The sequence below is a fragment of the Macrosteles quadrilineatus genome, unplaced genomic scaffold (genome assembly GCF_028750875.1).
Source record: "Macrosteles quadrilineatus isolate MER2022 unplaced genomic scaffold, UCM_ALF_1.0 Scaffold_9__3_contigs__length_116548681, whole genome shotgun sequence".
NCBI lineage: Eukaryota > Metazoa > Arthropoda > Insecta > Hemiptera > Cicadellidae > Macrosteles > Macrosteles quadrilineatus.
Window position 1 is genome coordinate 108,709,470 of NW_026542602.1, and position 20,689 is coordinate 108,730,158.

The window sequence follows — 20,689 nt, forward strand, 5'->3', positions numbered from 1 at the left end:
CTGATAAAAATTGGCCGGTTAAAGAGATGTGATTTCTGCTGAGTGTAGTCCGGTTAAAAGGTGTCCGGATAAGAGGGATTCTACTGTAGGTATGTCAGATAAATGTTAAGGTATATGTAGGCCTAACGTAATTGTAGTCTAGTTTTTTGTTTTTGTTGATTTTATGCAATCACTGCAACTTTATGTATCATTCCAACAAATTTATCATCAACCAGTCAACCTGGATAAAATCTATTAAGTGCAGCACTTCTCTGACACAAAACTTTAATATGACCTTTTTCTAAATGATGGAGAAAACAATCATCATCTGTGTTAGCTTAGAATGACTAATAAGAGATTAAGACAGTTTTTATTGAAATTATATGCTAATGGATTGCAACACTTGTAGGTTGTAGAGTTCCTAGTACAAGTGCAGAGGCTGGAAGAGCTCAAGTTTTCTGGTGACAGAGCCGAGCAAGCACTGGTGGCCAACGAGTACAAGGATACAGAAACTCTGGAGTATCTTCGTACGCAGTCACAGCTGCTAGACCTGGGCTTCTCCGAGGACCAGGTATGGGTGGAGACAGTTGACTAGTTTTTTATGTCAATAATCCGGATTTGTCTCTTGCAAGAAATAACAGTTTGAATGGTTACTTGTCAATCACAGGCCCAAAACAGTATACAATGCATATACGCTAGAATTAGGAAATACAATTTTAAGAATGTTCATTATATTTTTCGTGAATTTATATTTTTCGAGGTTATGTAACATTTGTTAATTTAGAAGTATCAGTTGACCATGATTGATCCACCTCCTGGTTTATTATGGCTCTACTACTGTGCTTGGGGGAGCAAGCTGGTTAGAGCGCAGGACTTCAGTCCCTGAGGTCCCAGGTTCAAATTCGGCCTAATCAGCAATGGATTTTATCTAAGTGATAATGCCGCAACCCCTGGTCTAGCCTGGAGTAAAGTGAAAAACAATCCCAGGCTCGTGCCTAGCGTCGTAGAACAAAAAAAACTACTCTCTTTGCTTAAACACAAAAATTGTTTTGAATTCATCTCTCTTTTAGACCCTTTACTGTACCTGCAATAGAAAATATACAGTTTAAAGAAGTTTTTACTCAATTAGTGTGTGCTGGCCCTTTTTAAAGGTAGTTTTGATAATCCGGATATTTTGATAATGCCATCAAATAGTTCTGTCATCAAAATTCTAACCCTCACATAGTAATCAATTATACTAGTGCTGAAATATATCCAGTTAATGATACTGAGGCATTTTCAAACATTTTAGTAAAATAACAGGTACAAGGTGTTTGTAGGCCCTTTTGAATCTATTTATTTGGCTCACCTGATTTTAATCCATCAGTAGAATATGCCACAGAACCTTTTAAAAGTATCAAGTTTTTCTATGACTTTTTTTATCAAAGCTGGCTGAAGGAGTGTGATTCTGGTATCCCTTTGATCTCAGCAATGTTTCCTACCTACTAGTTCCATATTAACCACCTAACTTCACCCCAATGTTACAGATGAATTATAGATTAAACATGGTACATTACTAACCCCTACAATTCACCCAAATGTTGCAGATTATATAGCTCAAGTTTTCCCGAGACCTAAAATTACTGTTTCATTTTCCTAACTGTTTGTTAACATACCTGTTATACAATATACTTCTGTGTTGTTGCAGGTGATGAAAGCTATAAAGGAGTGTGGTACTGACCGAGACAAAGCACTTGATTGGCTGATCTCATAGCATAGGTCGGAGATCATCAACTACAATACACTGCTTAGCCTTGTACTTCATTCACCCCGTCTTTTTAGCCTAAGCATACGGAAACATTATTTAAAGTATTTATTTTTCAATTAAGTAATTTTTATTATGTGTGATTTATTTATTTTTGAAATAAACACAAGCGTTGTTAATTTGTCCTTCGTCTTAATCTCCTTACTTATTTTAGGTTTTTGTGTGATTTGTGTTTTGTTAAGTTTATGCAAAACATTTATAATTTTAATATAGGAGTGAGGGAAAACTCCCAGTATCATGTTCACCCTCCCCTCTGAAATTCTCAAAAAATTAAGTTTTTAACAATAACTAACTGAGGCTTTTTAACCTGCTAAATAAATCTGTGTTGATTTCTGATGTCTGACAATGCGTGGCCTATGTAATAACTATCACAATTGCTGCAATTGATTTGGTAAACACCTGTCTTATCGTAGTTTGATGTAGATATGAGAGGACGTTCCTTTAACTTAGAGCCAAGTTTGTTAACAGATTTAAATGCTACTGTGATGTTGTTCTTGGCCATGATATTTTTAAACTTGTAACTTAGATGAGTTCCAAAGTCAGCCAATAAAAACGTTTTAGGCTCTTTTGTTTTGTTTTTATCTTTTATCTGGACTTATTACGGGAGGACAACTTTCCGTTACGACTCAAAGTAGCGTAAAATCCGTAGTCACTACTTCTCCCCTCTCTAAAATCTTACATGAATTCCCTGAAATTACTCGCCCTCCAGGATTGCCTCGAGAAGTGAAGCACCAGACAGTACATCATATACACACGACTCCAGGACCTCCTGTATTCTGCCGACCACGACGACTGGCCCCTGAAAAGCTCAGCATTGCAAAGAGTGAACTTTCTGACATGGTAAAATGTGGTACAGCACGTCCATCAGACAGTCCGTGGGCTTCACCCCTGCATCTGGCGCCGAAAGGAGAAAATGGATGAGAACCGTGTGGAGTCTACCGTGCATTGAATGCACGCACCACTCCTGACAGGTATCCTGTTAAGACACATTCATGATTTTTCAAATAATCTTTCAGGCTGTAACGTATTTTCTGTCATAGATCTAGTAAAAGCATACCAACAAATCCCTGTACACCCAGATGACATATGCAAAACTGCTATCACAACTCCATTCGGCCTTTTCGAGTTTCCATTCATGACTTTTGGGCTACGTAATGCTGGCCAAACATTCCAGCGTTTCATAGATGAAGTAACCCAAAACCTAGATTTTACGTTCAGCTACATTGATGATATTTTAGTGTTTTCTGAATCAATTGAAGAGCATGAGCAATATCTTAGGACTTTGTTCAAAAGACTCCATTCCTATGGTGTTATTGTAAACTTATCCAAGTGTGTTTTTGCAATGCCTGAAGTGACGTTTTTAGGGTACAAAGTTTCAGCATCAGGTGTCTACCCTCCACAAGACCGAATATCTGCCCTTCAGGAGTACCAACTACCTAAGACAATGCGTGGTCTTCGACGGTTCCTAGGTATGATCAATTTCTATAGTAGATTCTTACCTAAAGCCGCAGAACTCCAAGCACCTTTACACTCTCTACTTGGTGGTGCAAATAGCAAAGGATCACTTCCTGTGCCTTGGACCCCAGAGACTGAGAAAGCGTTTCAAGCTTTCAAGTCTAGTTTGTCATCAGTGACACTCCTATTTCATCCGAAACATGACGCCCCTCTTGGACTGTTTACAGACGCCTCTGACGTTATAGTGTAGGAGCCTGCCTTCAACAATTTGTTGAAAATTCCTGGCAGCCACTTGGATTCTTCTCTAAGAAACTTTCACCAAAGCAAAGCTCTTGGCCGGCGTACTACCGTGAACTTCTTGCTGTGTATGAAGCAGTACAGCATTTTCGTCATTTTTTGGAAACCACGGCATTTACCATTTTTATGGATCATAAGCCACTCATCTTTGCTTTTCATCAACGTCGTGAGAAACTTCCACCTGTTCAACTACGTCAGCTTTCATTCATTTCCGAGTTTTCTACAGACATAAAACACATCAGAGGTTCAGAAAACATTGTTGCCGATGCTTTATCACGTGTAGAGGCTATTTCATGTTCATTGGATCCTGAGTCAATCGCCAAAGCACAAAGCTCAGATGACGAACTCATCAACCTCATAAACAATAACAATTGATCTCTCAAAATACAGAAGATACAAATCCCTGGAACAAACTCATTCATTTTTTGTGACACTTCAACAGGGACCCAAAGACCTTATATTCCAGTTGAACTACGGAAGAGGGTATTTCATTCGCTACATGACCTCAGCCACCCAGGCATTAAAGCTACTGCAAAGCTTGTAGCAGATCGATTTGTCTGGCCAAGTATTCAAAAAGATTGTCGTAACTGGGCTCATACTTGTGAGCGATGCCAACGTTGCAAGGTAACGCGACATGTTCATGCTCCTCTAGGAACATTTTCTTTACCATCATCACGTTTTGAGCACATCCATGTTGACATAATTGGGCCTTTACCACCAGCAGGACCATACAAATACTGTCTTACAGCAATAGACCGTTACACTAGGTGGCCTGAGGTTCATCCTTTAAAGGGGATTACTGCAGAAGAAGTCGCCGAAGGTCTAGTATCGTGCTGGTTTTCTCGTTATGGTGCTCCTTCAAGAATAACTACTGATCAAGGCCGCCAATTCGAATCATCCCTTTTCAAGTCCCTTGGAAAAACTTTCGGCTCTGAAAGAATCAGGACTTGCAGTTACCATCCCTGGGCAAATGGATTGGTGGAGGGATTCCATCGTCATCTCAAAGCTTCACTGATGTGTCATCACGATTCATCCTGGCTGGAAGCTCTTCCGATTGTCCTCCTAGGTATAAGAAGTGCGTACCGTACCGCGAGGATCTTCAAGCATCAACGGCAGAAATCGTTTTCGGACAACAGTTGAGACTTCCAGGAGAATTGTTTGATCTCCCTGTTGACGGACACAGGCATGAAGATCCTACTGATTATGTTGTACGACTCCGTCAACACATGTCTTCAATCAGACCTGTCCAAGCTTCACGCCACGTCAAACCCAAGACTTTTATATTTCAGGATCTTAGAAAGTGCACCGATGTTTTCCTAAGAGATGACTCTGTGAAACGTGCTCTACAGCCTCCCTACAACGGACCATATCCTGTAATTTCTCGTGATGAAAAATCCTTAGTAATATCACAGAATGGCAAACAAGTGCGAGTGAGCTTAGACAGGGTGAAGCCTGCATATGTGTTACCCGAAAAGTGTAATCATCCAACAATCAAAGAGCCTCAAAATATACAACCTTCAAACACATCCCTCAACCCTCCAAACCCGGCATCATTCAGAAGCTATACAACTCGGTATGGACGAAATGTTAAGCTCAAGCTTCCTGGACTTCCAGTCTCTGCGGGGGGCTGATGTGGCCTCAACTTAGTCACAGCTGTGTTGCCTTTAGTCTATCCTTTATTTTAATACTAGCTGAACCCGGCAGACATTCTCTTGCCTTTGACTATTTATAATTTAAGTACCGTAACGTTTAATTGTCTTATTGTATATGAAGTGATTATAACTAAATAATTAAAATACGTACGACAACTAATGAAACACATATAGTACAAAGGATAATCGATTCTTTATTATTGCTCTTATATTAATTAGTGGGTGGACAATATTTTTGGTCTTTCTATTCGGCTCAATCACGTCCTGGTTGAAGTTCGTTCACTACGCTAACTCGCCTCCAGGTTGAAGTTCATTCGCTATGCTCACTCACCTTTTGGTTGCAAATTAGCTGTTGTCATAAATGTAAAAGAAATAATAGTGCTGCACCCTGTTGGTAATCCTTGTAACTTTAATGCTATTGAACATCATAGAACAGAACCAACTTGTTCAATTGAAACAGCTGTTAAGATTCATTATTTCCATTTCTCATAAGGTTAACATGGGAAACTCCAGAGCCACTGGGGCGGACGGAGCCGATTGGACGGATCACGAAATTGATGGTGTATAAACCTATTCCATGAAATTCTACACGTATGTACCAAGTTTCGTGGCAATCGGTTCAGCGGTGTCTGAGTTTATCACTGCCAAACATATATATTTATATACAAACAAGCTAACCTGAAGGAAAGTGAGCGCAGCGAACGAGCTCCAACCTAAAGGTGAGTGAGCGTAGCGAACGAACTTCAAAAAGAACCGAAATTTCTTATACCATGTCCTCACTCATAACTGCTATAAGCATTTGATACTTATATGCCAACCCCGTACGAAGGACGGGTACTCTGCTAGTTAATTCATACAGATTAAACATCGCTATAAGCCTTTTTTGAAAATTGGAGTTATTTGTGAGTATTTAAGTTTGTCTGGGAAAATTCTATTTGTTAAACACTGATTTATGATAATAGATAAGGGTTCAAAAATTAAATTTACAGCAGCTTTAATTATTAATTTGATCAGTACTTCATCCCAACCCACAGAAGTTTTCTTTTTTAGGGAAAGAATAATTTTTCCACTTCGCCCTTACTAATCTGCTGCAGATTACACAACAAAATCATCTCTACAATAGTCTCCAATAATTTAGTATATGTTTTATTCTTATCGAGAATAAGTAAACTGTTGTAGTTTGCTTGTTTGTGAACATATTTTGATCAAATTTGGAAAATGTATTCATTTCATACTAAACTATTAACATTTTACAAAAAAAAACCTTTTTTACCCTCCCTGTTGCTGCAAACCTAAGTACTCGTTAAACTAATGTTACATAAATAGGTAATAAATGTGATCTTTTTAAAGAGACATTTTAGTGTAAGTCCAATCAGGCAAATGGAAATTCGCTTAGTCTGCAGGTTTGCTGTTACAGGGGTATATTATTTTGTTCAACCAACATAGTTACTTGGCAAAGGCTAATGTTAATATGGCTCAGCTTTAAAAAAGACAACACTGTAGTGATATACTATTTTTAAATGCAGTCTGTTTATTTTGATATTTTTGCTGTGTCAGTAATGCATGTTTATTTAGGCATGGGTTTTAATGCGGACACGATGGGTTGCTGAATCACGAAGTGTTCCAAAAATGGGATGAGTTTGCTTAAAACAGTAACTATCATTTTGATGGGTTTACCTAGTTTGTTTCATTACATACTGTATTACATAATTTCATGGAAATTGCACATAATGTAGGCATATTTATTTTTTTTAACCTCGAACAAATTAAACCCCAAGAGCGGTCCCCTGATATTTAAAAGCAAGATACTCAGAAAGACATCACTTTATTGCCAGACCCTTGAGAATCTCAATTCCTGCATCCGGGTTTTAAATGACAACCTAAAATGGACCACATTTTACAAGGCACACAAAGTTAATCTGAGGAATTAAAAACAATTACAAAAACTATGGTGTTTCAAAAAATGAAACTTATATACCAACAATAAAAAAAATGATGACAATTCTAGTAAAAGTTGCATGCGCTAACACATTTATTGCGGTTTTGAAATGCAACAACAGTACTTAAAGCAAAGATATGGTGAAAATACTCGATTCAGGAACATAACACACAACTTGGTACAATTTGGTGATGATGGGGTTGCACAGAGCCTCCAACTCCTTCTGCTTATGCTCATACTCTTCCTTCTCAGCAAGCTGGTTGGCGTCCAGCCAGGGTATCACTTCGTTGCACTTGTCCAGGATGGTGGTCTTGTCAGCCTCTGTGATCTTGTCCTGTGAACACGATCATTTTAAAATTCAGACCATTAAATAAATTACTTTTTATCAGTTGATCGTAAAGAGTTTTTGGTATGAATTATTATTCAACGATTCATTTAAGTTAATGGCACATACAGTAGAAATCCAACCACCCAAATGTGATTATACCCTATCCAGATAATCAACAATCTGGATGATTGGATTCTTACATGACAGTGGCACTAAGTAGGTGACTCATTACCCACCTAAAAATACATCACTATGATTGATTCAAACACAATTAGCATATTAAATTAGCAGCTAGCACCGAGAATTAAGAAACAGATGATACGCGCAATAGTACACTTAATTGGTTTCTAGCAACAGTCGCTGCTAGACGGGTGTCCTTGCTCGGCACAAGTACATTTCCACACCAACATCCCAGAGCTAAAAGTGCACTGTTGTCCCATAAGCTTGTATCCTCTGTATTTAACTTCTCTGTGCAGCAAGTACAATGTGCAGCCACTACCACATACAACAAGGAACTTATTATTTTGGTTACATCTATTCATTTTTTCTCTTTGAGGTGAGATCGTATTTATTAGTGATCCACCGGATGATTTTAATTTAGAAAAGTTCTGATGTACTTTGCTGCTGTTCCTTTTGAAAAGAGAAAACTTCTATTTTGTAGGACAAAGAGTAATTAGTGAAAACCATTCATACAGGCATGTATTTGAAATGATGATAAATTGTTTCACATCTTAAAAAACCATGGTTTTCATCATGTTTAACCTTGCTTCATCATTAAGATAAATATAAAAATTGTGTAAAAGAACCAGTTTGTTTCAAAACCTTCTGTGATTGTGATAAAAGATTGTAAAAAAAAAAAAACACAAAAACTGTCCAACCTTTAAACAATGTTATGTACACAATTAATATCAACAATTACCTTAAGTTTCTCATCTTCCATGGTGCTCTTCATGTTGAAGCAGTAGGATTCAAGAGCGTTCTTTGCAGCAATCACAGACTTCTGCTTCTCATCCTTGTACTTCTCAGCGTCGTTCACCATCCTCTCAATCTCCTCCTTGCTGAGACGTCCCTTGTCGTTGGTGATAGTAATTTTGTTCTCCTTGCCGGTGGATTTCTCCACAGCAGTGACGTTCAAGATACCGTTGGCATCAATGTCAAAGGTGACCTCGATCTGAGGCACACCTCTTGGTGCTGGAGGAATTCCAGTCAGTTCAAATTTTCCCAAGAGGTTGTTATCATGTGGTTGTGGTCATGGCACGCTCACCCTCGTACACCTGGATCAAGACACCAGGTTGGTTGTCTGAGCAAGTGGTGAAGGTCTGGGTCTGCTTTGTAGGAATGGTGGTATTCCTCTTGATAAGAACAGTCATGAAAACTCTAGCTGTCTCAATACCAAGTGAGAGAGGAGTGACGTCCAGCAGAAACAGGTCTTGTACTTCCTCAGACTTGTCTCCGTGCAAGATAGCGGCTTGGACAGCAGCTCCGTACGCCACAGCCTCATCAAGGTTGATGGATTTGTTCAGCTCCTTTCCGTTGAAGAAGTCCTGCAGGAGTTTCTGGACCTTGGGGATCCTAGTGGAACCACCGACCAGAACAATGTCATGGATCTGGGCCTTGTCCATCTTAGCATCCCTTAAAGACTTCTCGACGGGTTCCATTGTGCTTCGGAAAAGATCAGCGTTCAACTCTTCAAAACGGGCTCGGGTAATGGAAGTGTAAAAGTCGATTCCCTCATAAAGTGAGTCAATTTCGATGCTGGCCTGAGTTGAGGAAGAGAGGGTTCGCTTCGCTCTCTCACATGCTGTTCTCAACCTTCGTAGAGCTCTCTTGTTTTGTGTAAGGTCCTTCTTGTACTTCCTCTCTAACTCTCGTACAAAGTGGTTGACCATTCGGTTGTCGAAGTCCTCACCCCCCAAGTGGGTGTCTCCAGCTGTGGACTTTACTTCAAAGATACCATCTTCTATAGTTAAGATGGAGACATCGAAGGTTCCACCACCCAAATCAAAGATCAAGGCGTTACGTTCTCCTGAACCCTAAAAAAATAAAACTTTGAAAATCAACAAGCAAGCTCACATGGTGTTTAAGAAGGCCCTGGAGTAACATTATGAATTATACTGAGTTGAAGTGACACATGGTTTGATTAAAAATGTCTAAACAAAATTGTATTGTAAAAGGAATTTTAAAATCAGCATCCTGTTTTACTAAGCAATTAAAAGAAGCTCCACCATTTCTCGGGGAAATATCAAACTAATAGTGCTGTGTGCTTTTAAGGGTGTACGTAATTCTTTAATTGGGGAAGTTATTGGTGTCCTTCTATAAAGTGTTCCTAAGCTTCCTATGCTTTTACTCTCAAAATAAAAAAGCTGCTGTTAATAATAGCTTTCGCCGATAAAATATAGTATGGACTGGACACCTCCATTAAGTGAAACAAAGCTACCTAACTCAACCTTTTACACGTTTTTTGCCAATGAGTATAAGGAGCTTTATTCATCTAAACCCCAAATCAAGGTTGTCAAATTGATAATCTGAGAATCACTATTAGACTTAACTCAGTCACAGTCACGATAATTTTTGCTGATTTAAATGACAACAATAATATACCATAAAATACAAGGTCAAGGGTGTAGCATAGAGCACAAGGGCCTAGGTTTTTAGGATTTTTTGAGAAGATAGCAGGTTTACCTGAATGGAAAAGAGTCCAAACTGGCACAGGAAACATATCACTTTACAACTATGGATATACACAAAACATTAGAATATTTCACTGTCACTGACAGCATTTTCAACAAAGGAAAGGAAGAGAGACTTTTCTACATTTTGGACATGTAGAAAACTCTTATCTTCCTTAGTTGAAAAATGATGTCAGTGACAGTGAAATATTCTAATGTTTTGTACACCTATATAGTTGTAAAGTTTTGTGTTTCCTGTGCCAGTTTGGACACTTTCCCATTAAGGTAAGCCTGCTATCCTCTCAAAAAATCCTACCATAAAATACAAACAAGGATATGCATGCAAACTACTATCATAACGCTAAACTACTATCAAACGACTATTAGATACTGAAGTAGACGTCCTATCTATATGGACCAACTGTGCCAATTTTTTGTTAAAATACCCCCGCCGCAGCAAATCTGCCGAATAAGCGAATTTCCATTTGTCTGAATTCATTTTCAACTAAACCTTTTTAAATAACATAAGGTTTAATGAGTACCTAGGTTTGCTGCAACAAGGAAACTAATAAAGTGTATTTTTTTGTAAAATATTAATAGCTTAGTATAAAATAAATAAATTTGCCAAGTTAGATCAAAATCTATATATATAAAAGGCAAAGCCCTCACTGACTGACTGACTGACTGACTGACTGACTGACTCACTCACTCACTCATCACTAATTCTCCCACTTCCCACTTACCTAAGAGGCTGAAATTTGGTACACTGATTCTTTAGGCATTAAATAGGAAAACTAAGTGGTTTTTATTCTGATCGGACTCTCGGGCTCCGCCCCAGTGGCTCTGGAGTTTCCCATGGTAACCTAATGAGTACTCATATTTAAATGGAATTAATGAATCATAACAGCTGTTTCAATTAAACAAGTTGGTTGTGTTCTATTATGTTCAATAGCATTAAAGTTACAAGGATTACCAACAGAGTGCAGCACTATTATTTTTTTAATATTTGACAACAGCTAATTTGAAACCAAAAGGTGAGTGAGCGTAGCGAACGAGCTAACCTGAAAGCAATTGAGCGCAGCGAACGAGCTCCAACCGTAAAGGTGAGTGAGCGTAGCGAACGAACTGCAACAAGACGTGTGAGCGCAGCGAACGAGCTCCAACCTAAAGGTGAGTGAGCGTAGCGAACGAACTTCAACCAGGACGTGATTGAGCCATGCGAACGAGCTCACATATGAAGTTAAACGGGGCAAAGCCCGCGGGTACAGCTAGTATATCCATAAACAAGCAAACTACAACATCTCTTATATTATTAATACGTGAGGGCTGTTTTTTGTGAACAAAACTCCTCCGTTATTTCTGGATCGATTTTAACGTTTGAGGTGTCAAATAATTCGTCTCAATTCGTAGTTTTGCATAAAGGTTTGCATAATTTAAAAACTCTTACCCTTAAGGGCACGAGACGCTCTCAAAGGTCGCATTTTCCCCATAAGAATTACATTGAAATCAAATTTTTAAACAAAAACAGCTGTATATCGAAATAAACTCACCAGCTTTTTGGGAGTAAATATTGATGTTTGTAATATTTAGGAGGTTATAGACAAATCTAAACAGTCAATCAGTTTTGTTGGAAGAACAGACAATTTCTTGAGTTTAAAGGAGAAATATTGAAAACAGGAGGATGAGACAATTAATAGGAAATCTTATACGTATGAGAAGAGTAGAGGAGAGGCCTGGCGGGCCTGGTGTCACAGTAAGGAATCCAGGTACACAATCACTTGGGGAGATAAATCATTTTTGCCAGTTATGCTAAGCAACTTTTTGGAAGTAAAAAAAAAAAACCATGAAGAATATGGACACATCATGTTGTCACAGTGGTAAAGTAAACCTACCTAAAGTCAGATCAAATAAATACATGCAAGAAATTTTTACTGGTAATAGTTTTAAGTTGGGAAACATTTGTAGAAAACACTAAAAAATAAGGTCAAGTCAAAAAAGTTCTAAAATATTTTTACAAGAAGCGCTTATTATTTCAAAGCGCTATTAAATAGAGTGAGTATTTCAATTAGTTACATAAGTATTTAGTCGAGTCTTTTAAACTCATCGAAAATTATAACCGTTATTACTGTAGTTTTAAAATAACTTCTGTATAATACCGGTACTTGAAAATTGCTTGATTTCGAGCAACAGGTACCGGTACACTAGTTTTACAATATTCTCCATAAGAATACTGTAGTATGGGAATTTTACATTTACTATGAATTTTCTCCGTTACTAATACCCGTACAAAAACACTTTGACATACCAAATTATTTGTTTTTTTAAGCTCTTTAAAAAGGTCTAGAGAGAAATTAGGAAATTTTGTGTTTTGAGGGTCAAAAATGAGAAAAACCATTTTTTACCCCATAAAACCCCCCGTAAAACCCCGTTCCCATGGTCCGATCATGATGGTTCGCAAACTCATTCAAGTTTATCCCGTCTTACACCTTTAAATCAAATTTCATCAAAATCGGACAAAAATTACTCAAGTTATCGCGTTCACGGACGTATACAGGATGTCCATAAAAAACGTTTCAGGACTTTGGGAAATAAATCCCCATTATAAAAGGAAGAAAAAAGTTTATGGGAAGGTATATCAGAAAATGCATATTAACCCGGATATCCGCCATTTTGTTTTTTATACAAAAATATTATTAATCTGTGAAGTTTTTTATTCGATGATTATGAAATTTTGTAAAAATGTTAACATAGGCCTACAAGATCTATAATAGAAAAAATAATAAAGTTGTTCCGATTGTAAATTTCAAAATGCATTTATATATATATATATAAATCTATATATAGGCCCTATATATATATATAGGTATATATACAAAAAAAATTGAACGAATGGTGTTTTTGGCCTCTGGGGACATCAAAATGAAAAAGTAAATCGGTCCCGGGCCTAGGTCTTACCGTGCCACCTACGGTAATAGCTACTTCCCTATAGGGAAATTCGCTAAAAGAATGTGTGGTTGTGTGAGTTAGTTACAATATGCGCTAGTGACTAAAACACTATTTTCAAATTTTTTTTTTTTTGCTGGCTAAATTGATGAGTCGTAACAGTTGCTATAGCTCACAAGTCGTTCCACTAGTTTTAATTGGTAAAAAAGATTGTGTATTCCATTCGACAGAAATTAGTATTTTAGATCAGCACAATCTGCCAGTAGCTCACATCAACTACGACAATTTTGGTTAAAAAAACAGGCGACAACTTTAACATGGGGATGGAACGTCTAGTTGTATTAATAGTCAAAACTACCAACTAGAAAGAAAATGAATGTTCAAGGGTCCTTACAGATACCTTCTTGTCGAGCCCGTAGGCGATGGCTGCCGCAGTGGGCTCGTTGATGATCCTGAGCACGTTGAGCCCAGCGATTGCCCCCGAGTCCTTGGTGGCCTGACGCTGAGAGTCGTTGAAGTAGGCAGGAACTGTGATGACAGCGTTGGTCACTGTCTTGCCCAGGTAGGCTTCAGCTGTCTCCTTCATCTTGGTGAGCACCATAGATGACACCTGGAAAGAGGATCAGCAGGGATGAGTAACACTAAGCATGGCAGTTTGTACCAAATATGAGTCTATAAGCTAACTGTGCAAGTTAACTATACGTTAGGTTAGAATCTCCAATAAAATTACATTACTATAGATTCCTAAGTGTATAATGAAGATTAACTTTTCATCGCTAAATTCTGATTCTTTGATAAGCAAATTTCTAATTAAAAAGGCAATTGAATTGTTGGCAAGACCACCACAACAAGACTTAAGACCAGAATTCTATCTAGGATCCCCCTGAATTTGATCAATGATTCAATCCAATTCAATTTGCTATTAGGCCTACATGAAAGTCATCCATATAATTTTTGTTCAAATTCACATAATTTATGTCTGATATCTGAAGAACTAGTTCCTGATTAAAAACAGCCTATTTAACTTTAAATCTCAAAAAGCTGAATACCATATTCATCATTTCCAGCCTTTGAATATTTTAACCCCATCTTTCAATTTGCCTATTCATTTCATATGCCTATTCATTGCATGGAATGACAGTGTATACCTTCCAAGGACACTTCTCCCTATTTTAGTATTAATTCTTTAACAAATATGCAAACTCATTTCAGTTAGGGTTCCATGGTTTTAATTCTTCACAAATATTAATTGGAGCAGACATATGATTATCATTTACCTCCATGTTATATGTTTTTAGTAAAATATATTTGGAACACGTTATTAAGTTGAATCCCTACGGTTTAATTATGGAATTTAATTTATCCTGTAACAGTTTGTTTTTGTAATGGTCACATTTTATTAGGGGGTTCGTTTTAATTATTTAAAGGCCGCGAAGGCTTGAGCGCGCTTGACAACAATGTCAAACATGTCCACTGCAGCTAGTCATGTCTCCTAGTTCGAGACTCGGCCGCTGTCACCTTGAAGCGCTGCCGTAGACGTGGTGGGGAGAAGCCGAGACCAGCGGACAGTGGACAGTTCTTAGGACAGTCGGCGTCGAGCGTTAGGTTCGCGCACACCAACCAACCCTCCTTAGGCCGTGCGAGCGAACCAAATAATAAGGTATCCGGACGAAGGCGAGAGTAACCCGGATGTAAATCTGGAAGTGTCGTGTTACGTAAGTACACTGTATATAGCTAGCGTATACGTTGTATTCATCCCCGTATCCACTTTGGCGAGGGAAATTGCGTTATTTATTAGGCTATTCTAGGACGTTTATCGTAGTTTATTATAGAATAACGTAGTTTATCGACCGACGCTGCGAGTGTAGTGTCGCAGTCACATACGCCGACTTTTAGTCATCCAAAGTGGTTTTGTTTTATTGTAATCAGGAGTTTTTATTTATTTTCCTTAAAGTCAAGAAGAATTGGCCTAGGTGCCTTCTACGTTTTGTTTTATTTCATTATTTACTTATCGCGAGTTAGCGTCGTTTTCTTTTAATTCCGAGAAGATTATTTTTAGTTTTATTTCGAGAAGTGAGATCTTTCGTTAAGCCTAGGAGCTGGTTATTTATTTTATTTCCTAATCGTCGCCTATTTATCTATCAGCCCTAGTAGTTAGCTTAGACTTGGCCTTGTCAGCGCGTCGCTGTGCTGACACCAAGTTATAGGAGTAACTATAGTTAGTGTATTCCTTAATAGCAACTCGTGTACGGTGCGTCGACGTGCCGAGGTACACAGTGTGTACTTGTGTACTAGCAGATCGGCGCGACATTAACATCTACGAAGATCCAGAAGTGGGAAGCGAGCGACGAGGATTGTCAGCGAGACCCTGGACTACTCGAGCTGTCCGAGCAAATCGGAGGTAAGTTTACGATAGGTGCCCTACCCGACATAAACACCTCACAAAGTGGCGCCTCCGAACAGGGACATTGAAAGTTTCGTTATTATCGTAATATTCATACGTGCTTCACGTATTGGCGCCCGAACGGTAAAATCGATATCGTAGTGGTTTTTTCTTTGGAATATAAGAAAAAGCGAAAATGGTAGGATCGAGTGTTAGCGCGAAAACTACGCCTAAAACGGTCAGAGCGGTGACTGAATCGACCTCGACTACGACGACTACAACTGCCGGGTCTTTACAAGCTCAAGTAGCGCAAACTATTTCACAACCAACTGTGCCATCGACTTTAAGTTTTCCCGCTACGACCGCAGAGGCTACTCAGCCTCAAGTAGGTACAACGACGACACAGTTAATGGTACCAACGACTTTAAATTTACTTACTACGACTGATCGTACGTTGACGTCTAAGAGTCCCTCAGAGGATGACCCGCGAATTGGGTGGATTCACACGTTAACCAAGGATGAACTTCGTTACGAAATGAGTCGATACGGTTTGCCGAATATGGGGACAGTCGAGGAACTTCGAAAATCTTTTTGTAAATTTTGGAAACATGGCATTACCCGAGCAGTGTACGGTAAGGACGTGAATGATAGCGTGGACGGTGCGACTGCACTTCCACTCGGCTATGACACGGGATATGTCGACTCGCGACCAGGTGCCAGTGACATACGAAGTACGGAACTTGACAGAGTACGGGAGATAGTTGGTTTGCCTCCAGGAACCAACTTTGAGGACGTTTGTCGTTCGTTATCAAGCCTAACAATGCGCGCTGATAACAATCAGGCCAACAATCAGGCTAGTAATTATCCAGTCAATATGACACAATCAGATCGTTTTACAAATTCCGAGGGGTTAGTGTATAGTACACTAACCAGACCAAGTGTTAACTATGCTTTCGACACCTCCCACTCTACAGATTCGATTCATCGAACTACGGTGCCCGGTACCGGTCAGCGACCGTACGGTGGGTTCGCGAGCGAACAACTAGGTATTGCTACACAGGCAAGCGTGAATCACGGATTCAGTAGTGGTTTGCCTTCGTGTCACGAAAATTCGAACGTAATTCGTAAGGTTGGTGTTAACGTCTCGGCGTTGTGTAATCTAGTTCGAAAGTGGAACGTTCGTTTTGACGGCTCTAAAGACCCCGTTTCTTTCTTGGAACGCCTGGAAGAGCTTATGGAGGCCTACGAAATAAATAAGAACGATATTATACGAGCACTCCCCGAGCTACTACATAGTAATGCACTGTTGTGGTATCGAAACTATAAAGACTCCTGGCATAATTATGAGTCATTTAAATCGAGTTTCGAACTACAATTCCTACCACCGGGATACCAGCGAAATCTAGACGAAGAAATTCGGCGTCGTACTCAAGGTGACAACGAAGCTTTTAGAAACTTTGTCGTGGCTTTAACTACTCTCATGCGACGCAAGGGAACCCTCAGTCTCCACGAACAATTGAATATTTTGTATACGAATATGAGACCCGAATATAAGTTGACGATGAGGAGACACGATTTTTTCTCGATCGACGAAATGCTCAGACAAGCGGAACACGTTGAGAGCTATTTTAGGGAAAAATCTCTTTTCCGTCCCCCTCCCCCTCCGTCGGCAGCGTTGGTCCCTGAAACGGCTTATCACCCGAGAAGAGGACGCGATAATAAATCAGGAGATGATTTCGGAGTTTCGACGATTGGCGAGTGTCAGTCATCAAACGGCGTGACGGGACGATTAACCGAGAAGCGCGTAGGCTTCCGGTCAGAGGCAAGACCACGTAGGTCACGAGAGAACTCTCCGAACCCCCGGACGGGTAATTTTACGAGGACCTCGTCATCTACGAACCCACGACGTCACTCGGAGCGTGAGCGCGGAGGTTCACCCCGAGAAAACAATGCAGTTCCGCGATGGCCGAATAACATGAGAGAAAAATCATATCTCACATGTTGGAACTGTGACAAGAAAGGTCACATGTTTCGTGACTGCCGTATGCCCAGAACTCTAAAGTGTTTCTATTGTAAAAAGGTGGGTATCCGAACCCACGATTGTCGGTGTCGAGGAAAATACCAAATGAGGTCGCCTGAATCCTCAGTAGTACCTTCTACGAAGACCTCCCCGGACTGGTGCGCTTGGTTAGAGAAAATTAAGCAATTCCCGGAAACCGAGAACGCTCAGATTCAGACCAACGACAGACGACCGCACGTATCAGTGACGATAGCAGGGCGAGAGTTCGCCGCGCTAATAGATACAGGTGCCGTAGTCACGTTGATCGGCACGGCGGTGGCACGTCACTTGGAACAGTCTGGAATTATGTCTGTTTTGACTCCTATGGTAGTGAGACTCGCCAACGGTAGTTATTCGAAGTCGGACAAGTCCTATCACTTCCAATGTCTATTGAAAGGAAGAATGGAAGAGTTCCATGCTCTGTATCTTTCCACGCTTACCAGTGACATAGTTCTCGGGATCGATAGCTTACAGCGACTGAACTTGGTGACATACCACGTGGAGGTAGAGAATACGAGACCGGATGCGGCTGATGGAGTGAACGAACGGCACGGTGTTGAGGCTCAGTATCAGACAGGTACCGCCAACAATGTGGCTGGTGCGTTATCGCGACAGGCAGAAGGTATCGCCGAGCATACCTCCATCGAGACGGCGGTGTGCCCCCTTCAAGTATGCGTGAACTCGGACGCTAAAACACCAGGGAGTGATCCAGAAAGGTTGAATAAACGATCTGGTGGCACAGACAGATGGTACGATAAACTTTGGACCAAGGTGAATGTTAGTCCCGGGAGTTTCGATAAATACATTATTCGTAGCGGCAAACTATTTCGGTTGAACGGTCGGAAGGATACGGACGGTGATAGTTGCGATCAGAGGAGGAGGTGTGTTCCAAAAAACGAGCGAACAGCAGTTGTGAAGGAGAGGCACGACTCTCCCGCGGCGGGGCATGTTGGCGTTAAAAGGACTGCTGGCAAAGTTGGCGAGCATTATTACTGGCCCGTATGGAGACGAGACGTTCGCAAATATGACAGATCCTGCTATGCGTTACGACGTTATAAAGACGAACAGGTAGATACTTCTCTTTTGCATAGGCGTGAGAGGAGAGCGTTCTCCACGCCAGAGAAGAAGGGCCAAGCGTTGGGTGCGGGGAAGGCTTGTCGCCTCGCCCACTAGAAGGAGCGTTTGTACGAGCGAAGATACCTGTAGGCAGGTACCTTTTTTTTTGTTTGTTTTTTTTTTCTCGCCAAAGTGAAAAGGGGGTGTAATGGTCACATTTTATTAGGGGGTTCGTTTTAATTATTTAAAGGCCGCGAAGGCTTGAGCGCGCTTGACAACAATGTCAAACATGTCCACTGCAGCTAGTCATGTCTCCTAGTTCGAGACTCGGCCGCTGTCACCTTGAAGCGCTGCCGTAGACGTGGTGGGGAGAAGCCGAGACCAGCGGACAGTGGACAGTTCTTAGGACAGTCGGCGTCGAGCGTTAGGTTCGCGCACACCAACCAACCCTCCTTAGGCCGTGCGAGCGAACCAAATAATAAGGTATCCGGACGAAGGCGAGAGTAACCCGGATGTAAATCTGGAAGTGTCGTGTTACGTAAGTACACTGTATATAGCTAGCGTATACGTTGTATTCATCCCCGTATCCACTTTGGCGAGGGAAATTGCGTTATTTATTAGGCTATTCTAGGACGTTTATCGTAGTTTATTATAGAATAACGTAGTTTATCGACCGACGCTGCGAGTGTAGTGTCGCAGTCACATACGCCGACTTTTAGTCATCCAAAGTGGTTTTGTTTTATTGTAATCAGGAGTTTTTATTTATTTTCCTTAAAGTCAAGAAGAATTGGCCTAGGTGCCTTCTACGTTTTGTTTTATTTCATTATTTACTTATCGCGAGTTAGCGTCGTTTTCTTTTAATTCCGAGAAGATTATTTTTAGTTTTATTTCGAGAAGTGAGATCTTTTGTTAAGCCTAGGAGCTGGTTATTTATTTTATTTCCTAATCGTCGCCTATTTATCTATCAGCCCTAGTAGTTAGCTTAGACTTGGCCTTGTCAGCGCGTCGCTGTGCTGACACCAAGTTATAGGAGTAGCTATAGTTAGTGTATTCCTTAATAGCAACTCGTGTACGGTGCGTCGACGTGCCGAGGTACACAGTGTGTACTTGTGTACTAGCAGATCGGCGCGACATTAACATCTACGAAGATCCAGAAGTGGGAAGCGAGCGACGAGGATTGTCAGCGAGACCCTGGACTACTCGAGCTGTCCGAGCAAATCGGAGGTAAGTTTACGATAGGTGCCCTACCCGACATAAACACCTCACATTTTAAATTGAAAAAGTGAATTACAAACCTCTTCAGGGTAGAAAGTCTTGTACTCTCCCTTGTAAGAAACTTTGATCTTGGGCTTGGTGTTGTCATTGATGACTTCGAATGGCCAGTGCTTCATGTCGGACTGGACTGTGTGGTCATCAAACTTGCGACCGATTAACCTCTTGTCATCTGTAAAACATCACATTTGTCATGTATTAAGAAATATGAAATCAAATACAAGTTACCTTCTATTTCATGGAATCGTTGTGAATCAGCCAACATTCATTGTATAGAAATAATTGTCAAAATACTGAGTTGAAATTAGATTGAGTGCCTGTTGGTTATTTAGAGAAAATGCTGGAAAATTGCAAGAAAAAATTACAACTAACGACTTTAAAATTAAAAAAAAATTAAATAGAGATCATTACTTTGTCAGACTACCTAAATGGACCAAAATTTGAATTGAATTGAATTTATTACATTCTATTGATGACTATTCCCAACTCTTACACATCGATTCCCCAATAGAATGGTTGTAAGACTACTAGTCATAACTTATCTTTTTACAAACTTTCATTCATCTAAAGTTTTTTTTATTTTTAATTCTGAACTAAATTATATACTTACCTAACTCTTGGTCGCAAGGGGATTCCATGCCCAGGGAATTTGATAGGTATGCAAAATATTTCCATATAGTCCGCAATGATTAAATTTATTGAATTTTGAATTTATTGAATTTTGAATTTAGTCTCTGCGATGGACCTCCCCCTGGTAGGATGGAGTAAACATAATTGACCTAACAGTCAATTATGTTTACTCCATGCTCCCAAGGGAGGGGCCACGGCAGCTCGCGTGCCTCTTTGGGCGAGT

The 20,689-nt window shown here is 40.0% G+C and overlaps 1 protein-coding gene and 1 pseudogene across 1 annotated transcript in view; one reads left to right on the plus strand and one right to left on the minus strand.

Moving 5' to 3' along the window:
• The window catches only part of LOC129004368 (ubiquitin-associated protein 1-like), a 28,517-nt gene extending 26,615 nt beyond the window's left edge, over positions 1 to 1,902 (plus strand). Inside the window, exons 6-7 of the mRNA XM_054432936.1 lie at positions 389 to 550; positions 1,667 to 1,902. Of these exons, the coding sequence (XP_054288911.1) occupies positions 389 to 550; positions 1,667 to 1,732 (228 nt within the window). The 3' untranslated portion in view covers positions 1,733 to 1,902. The remainder of the gene's footprint in view (positions 1 to 388; positions 551 to 1,666) is intronic.
• A 5,348-nt stretch (positions 1,903 to 7,250) lies between these two features.
• Positions 7,251 to 20,003, minus strand: LOC129003717 (heat shock 70 kDa protein cognate 4-like; annotated as a pseudogene).
• Between the last annotated feature and the right edge of the window lie 686 nt (positions 20,004 to 20,689).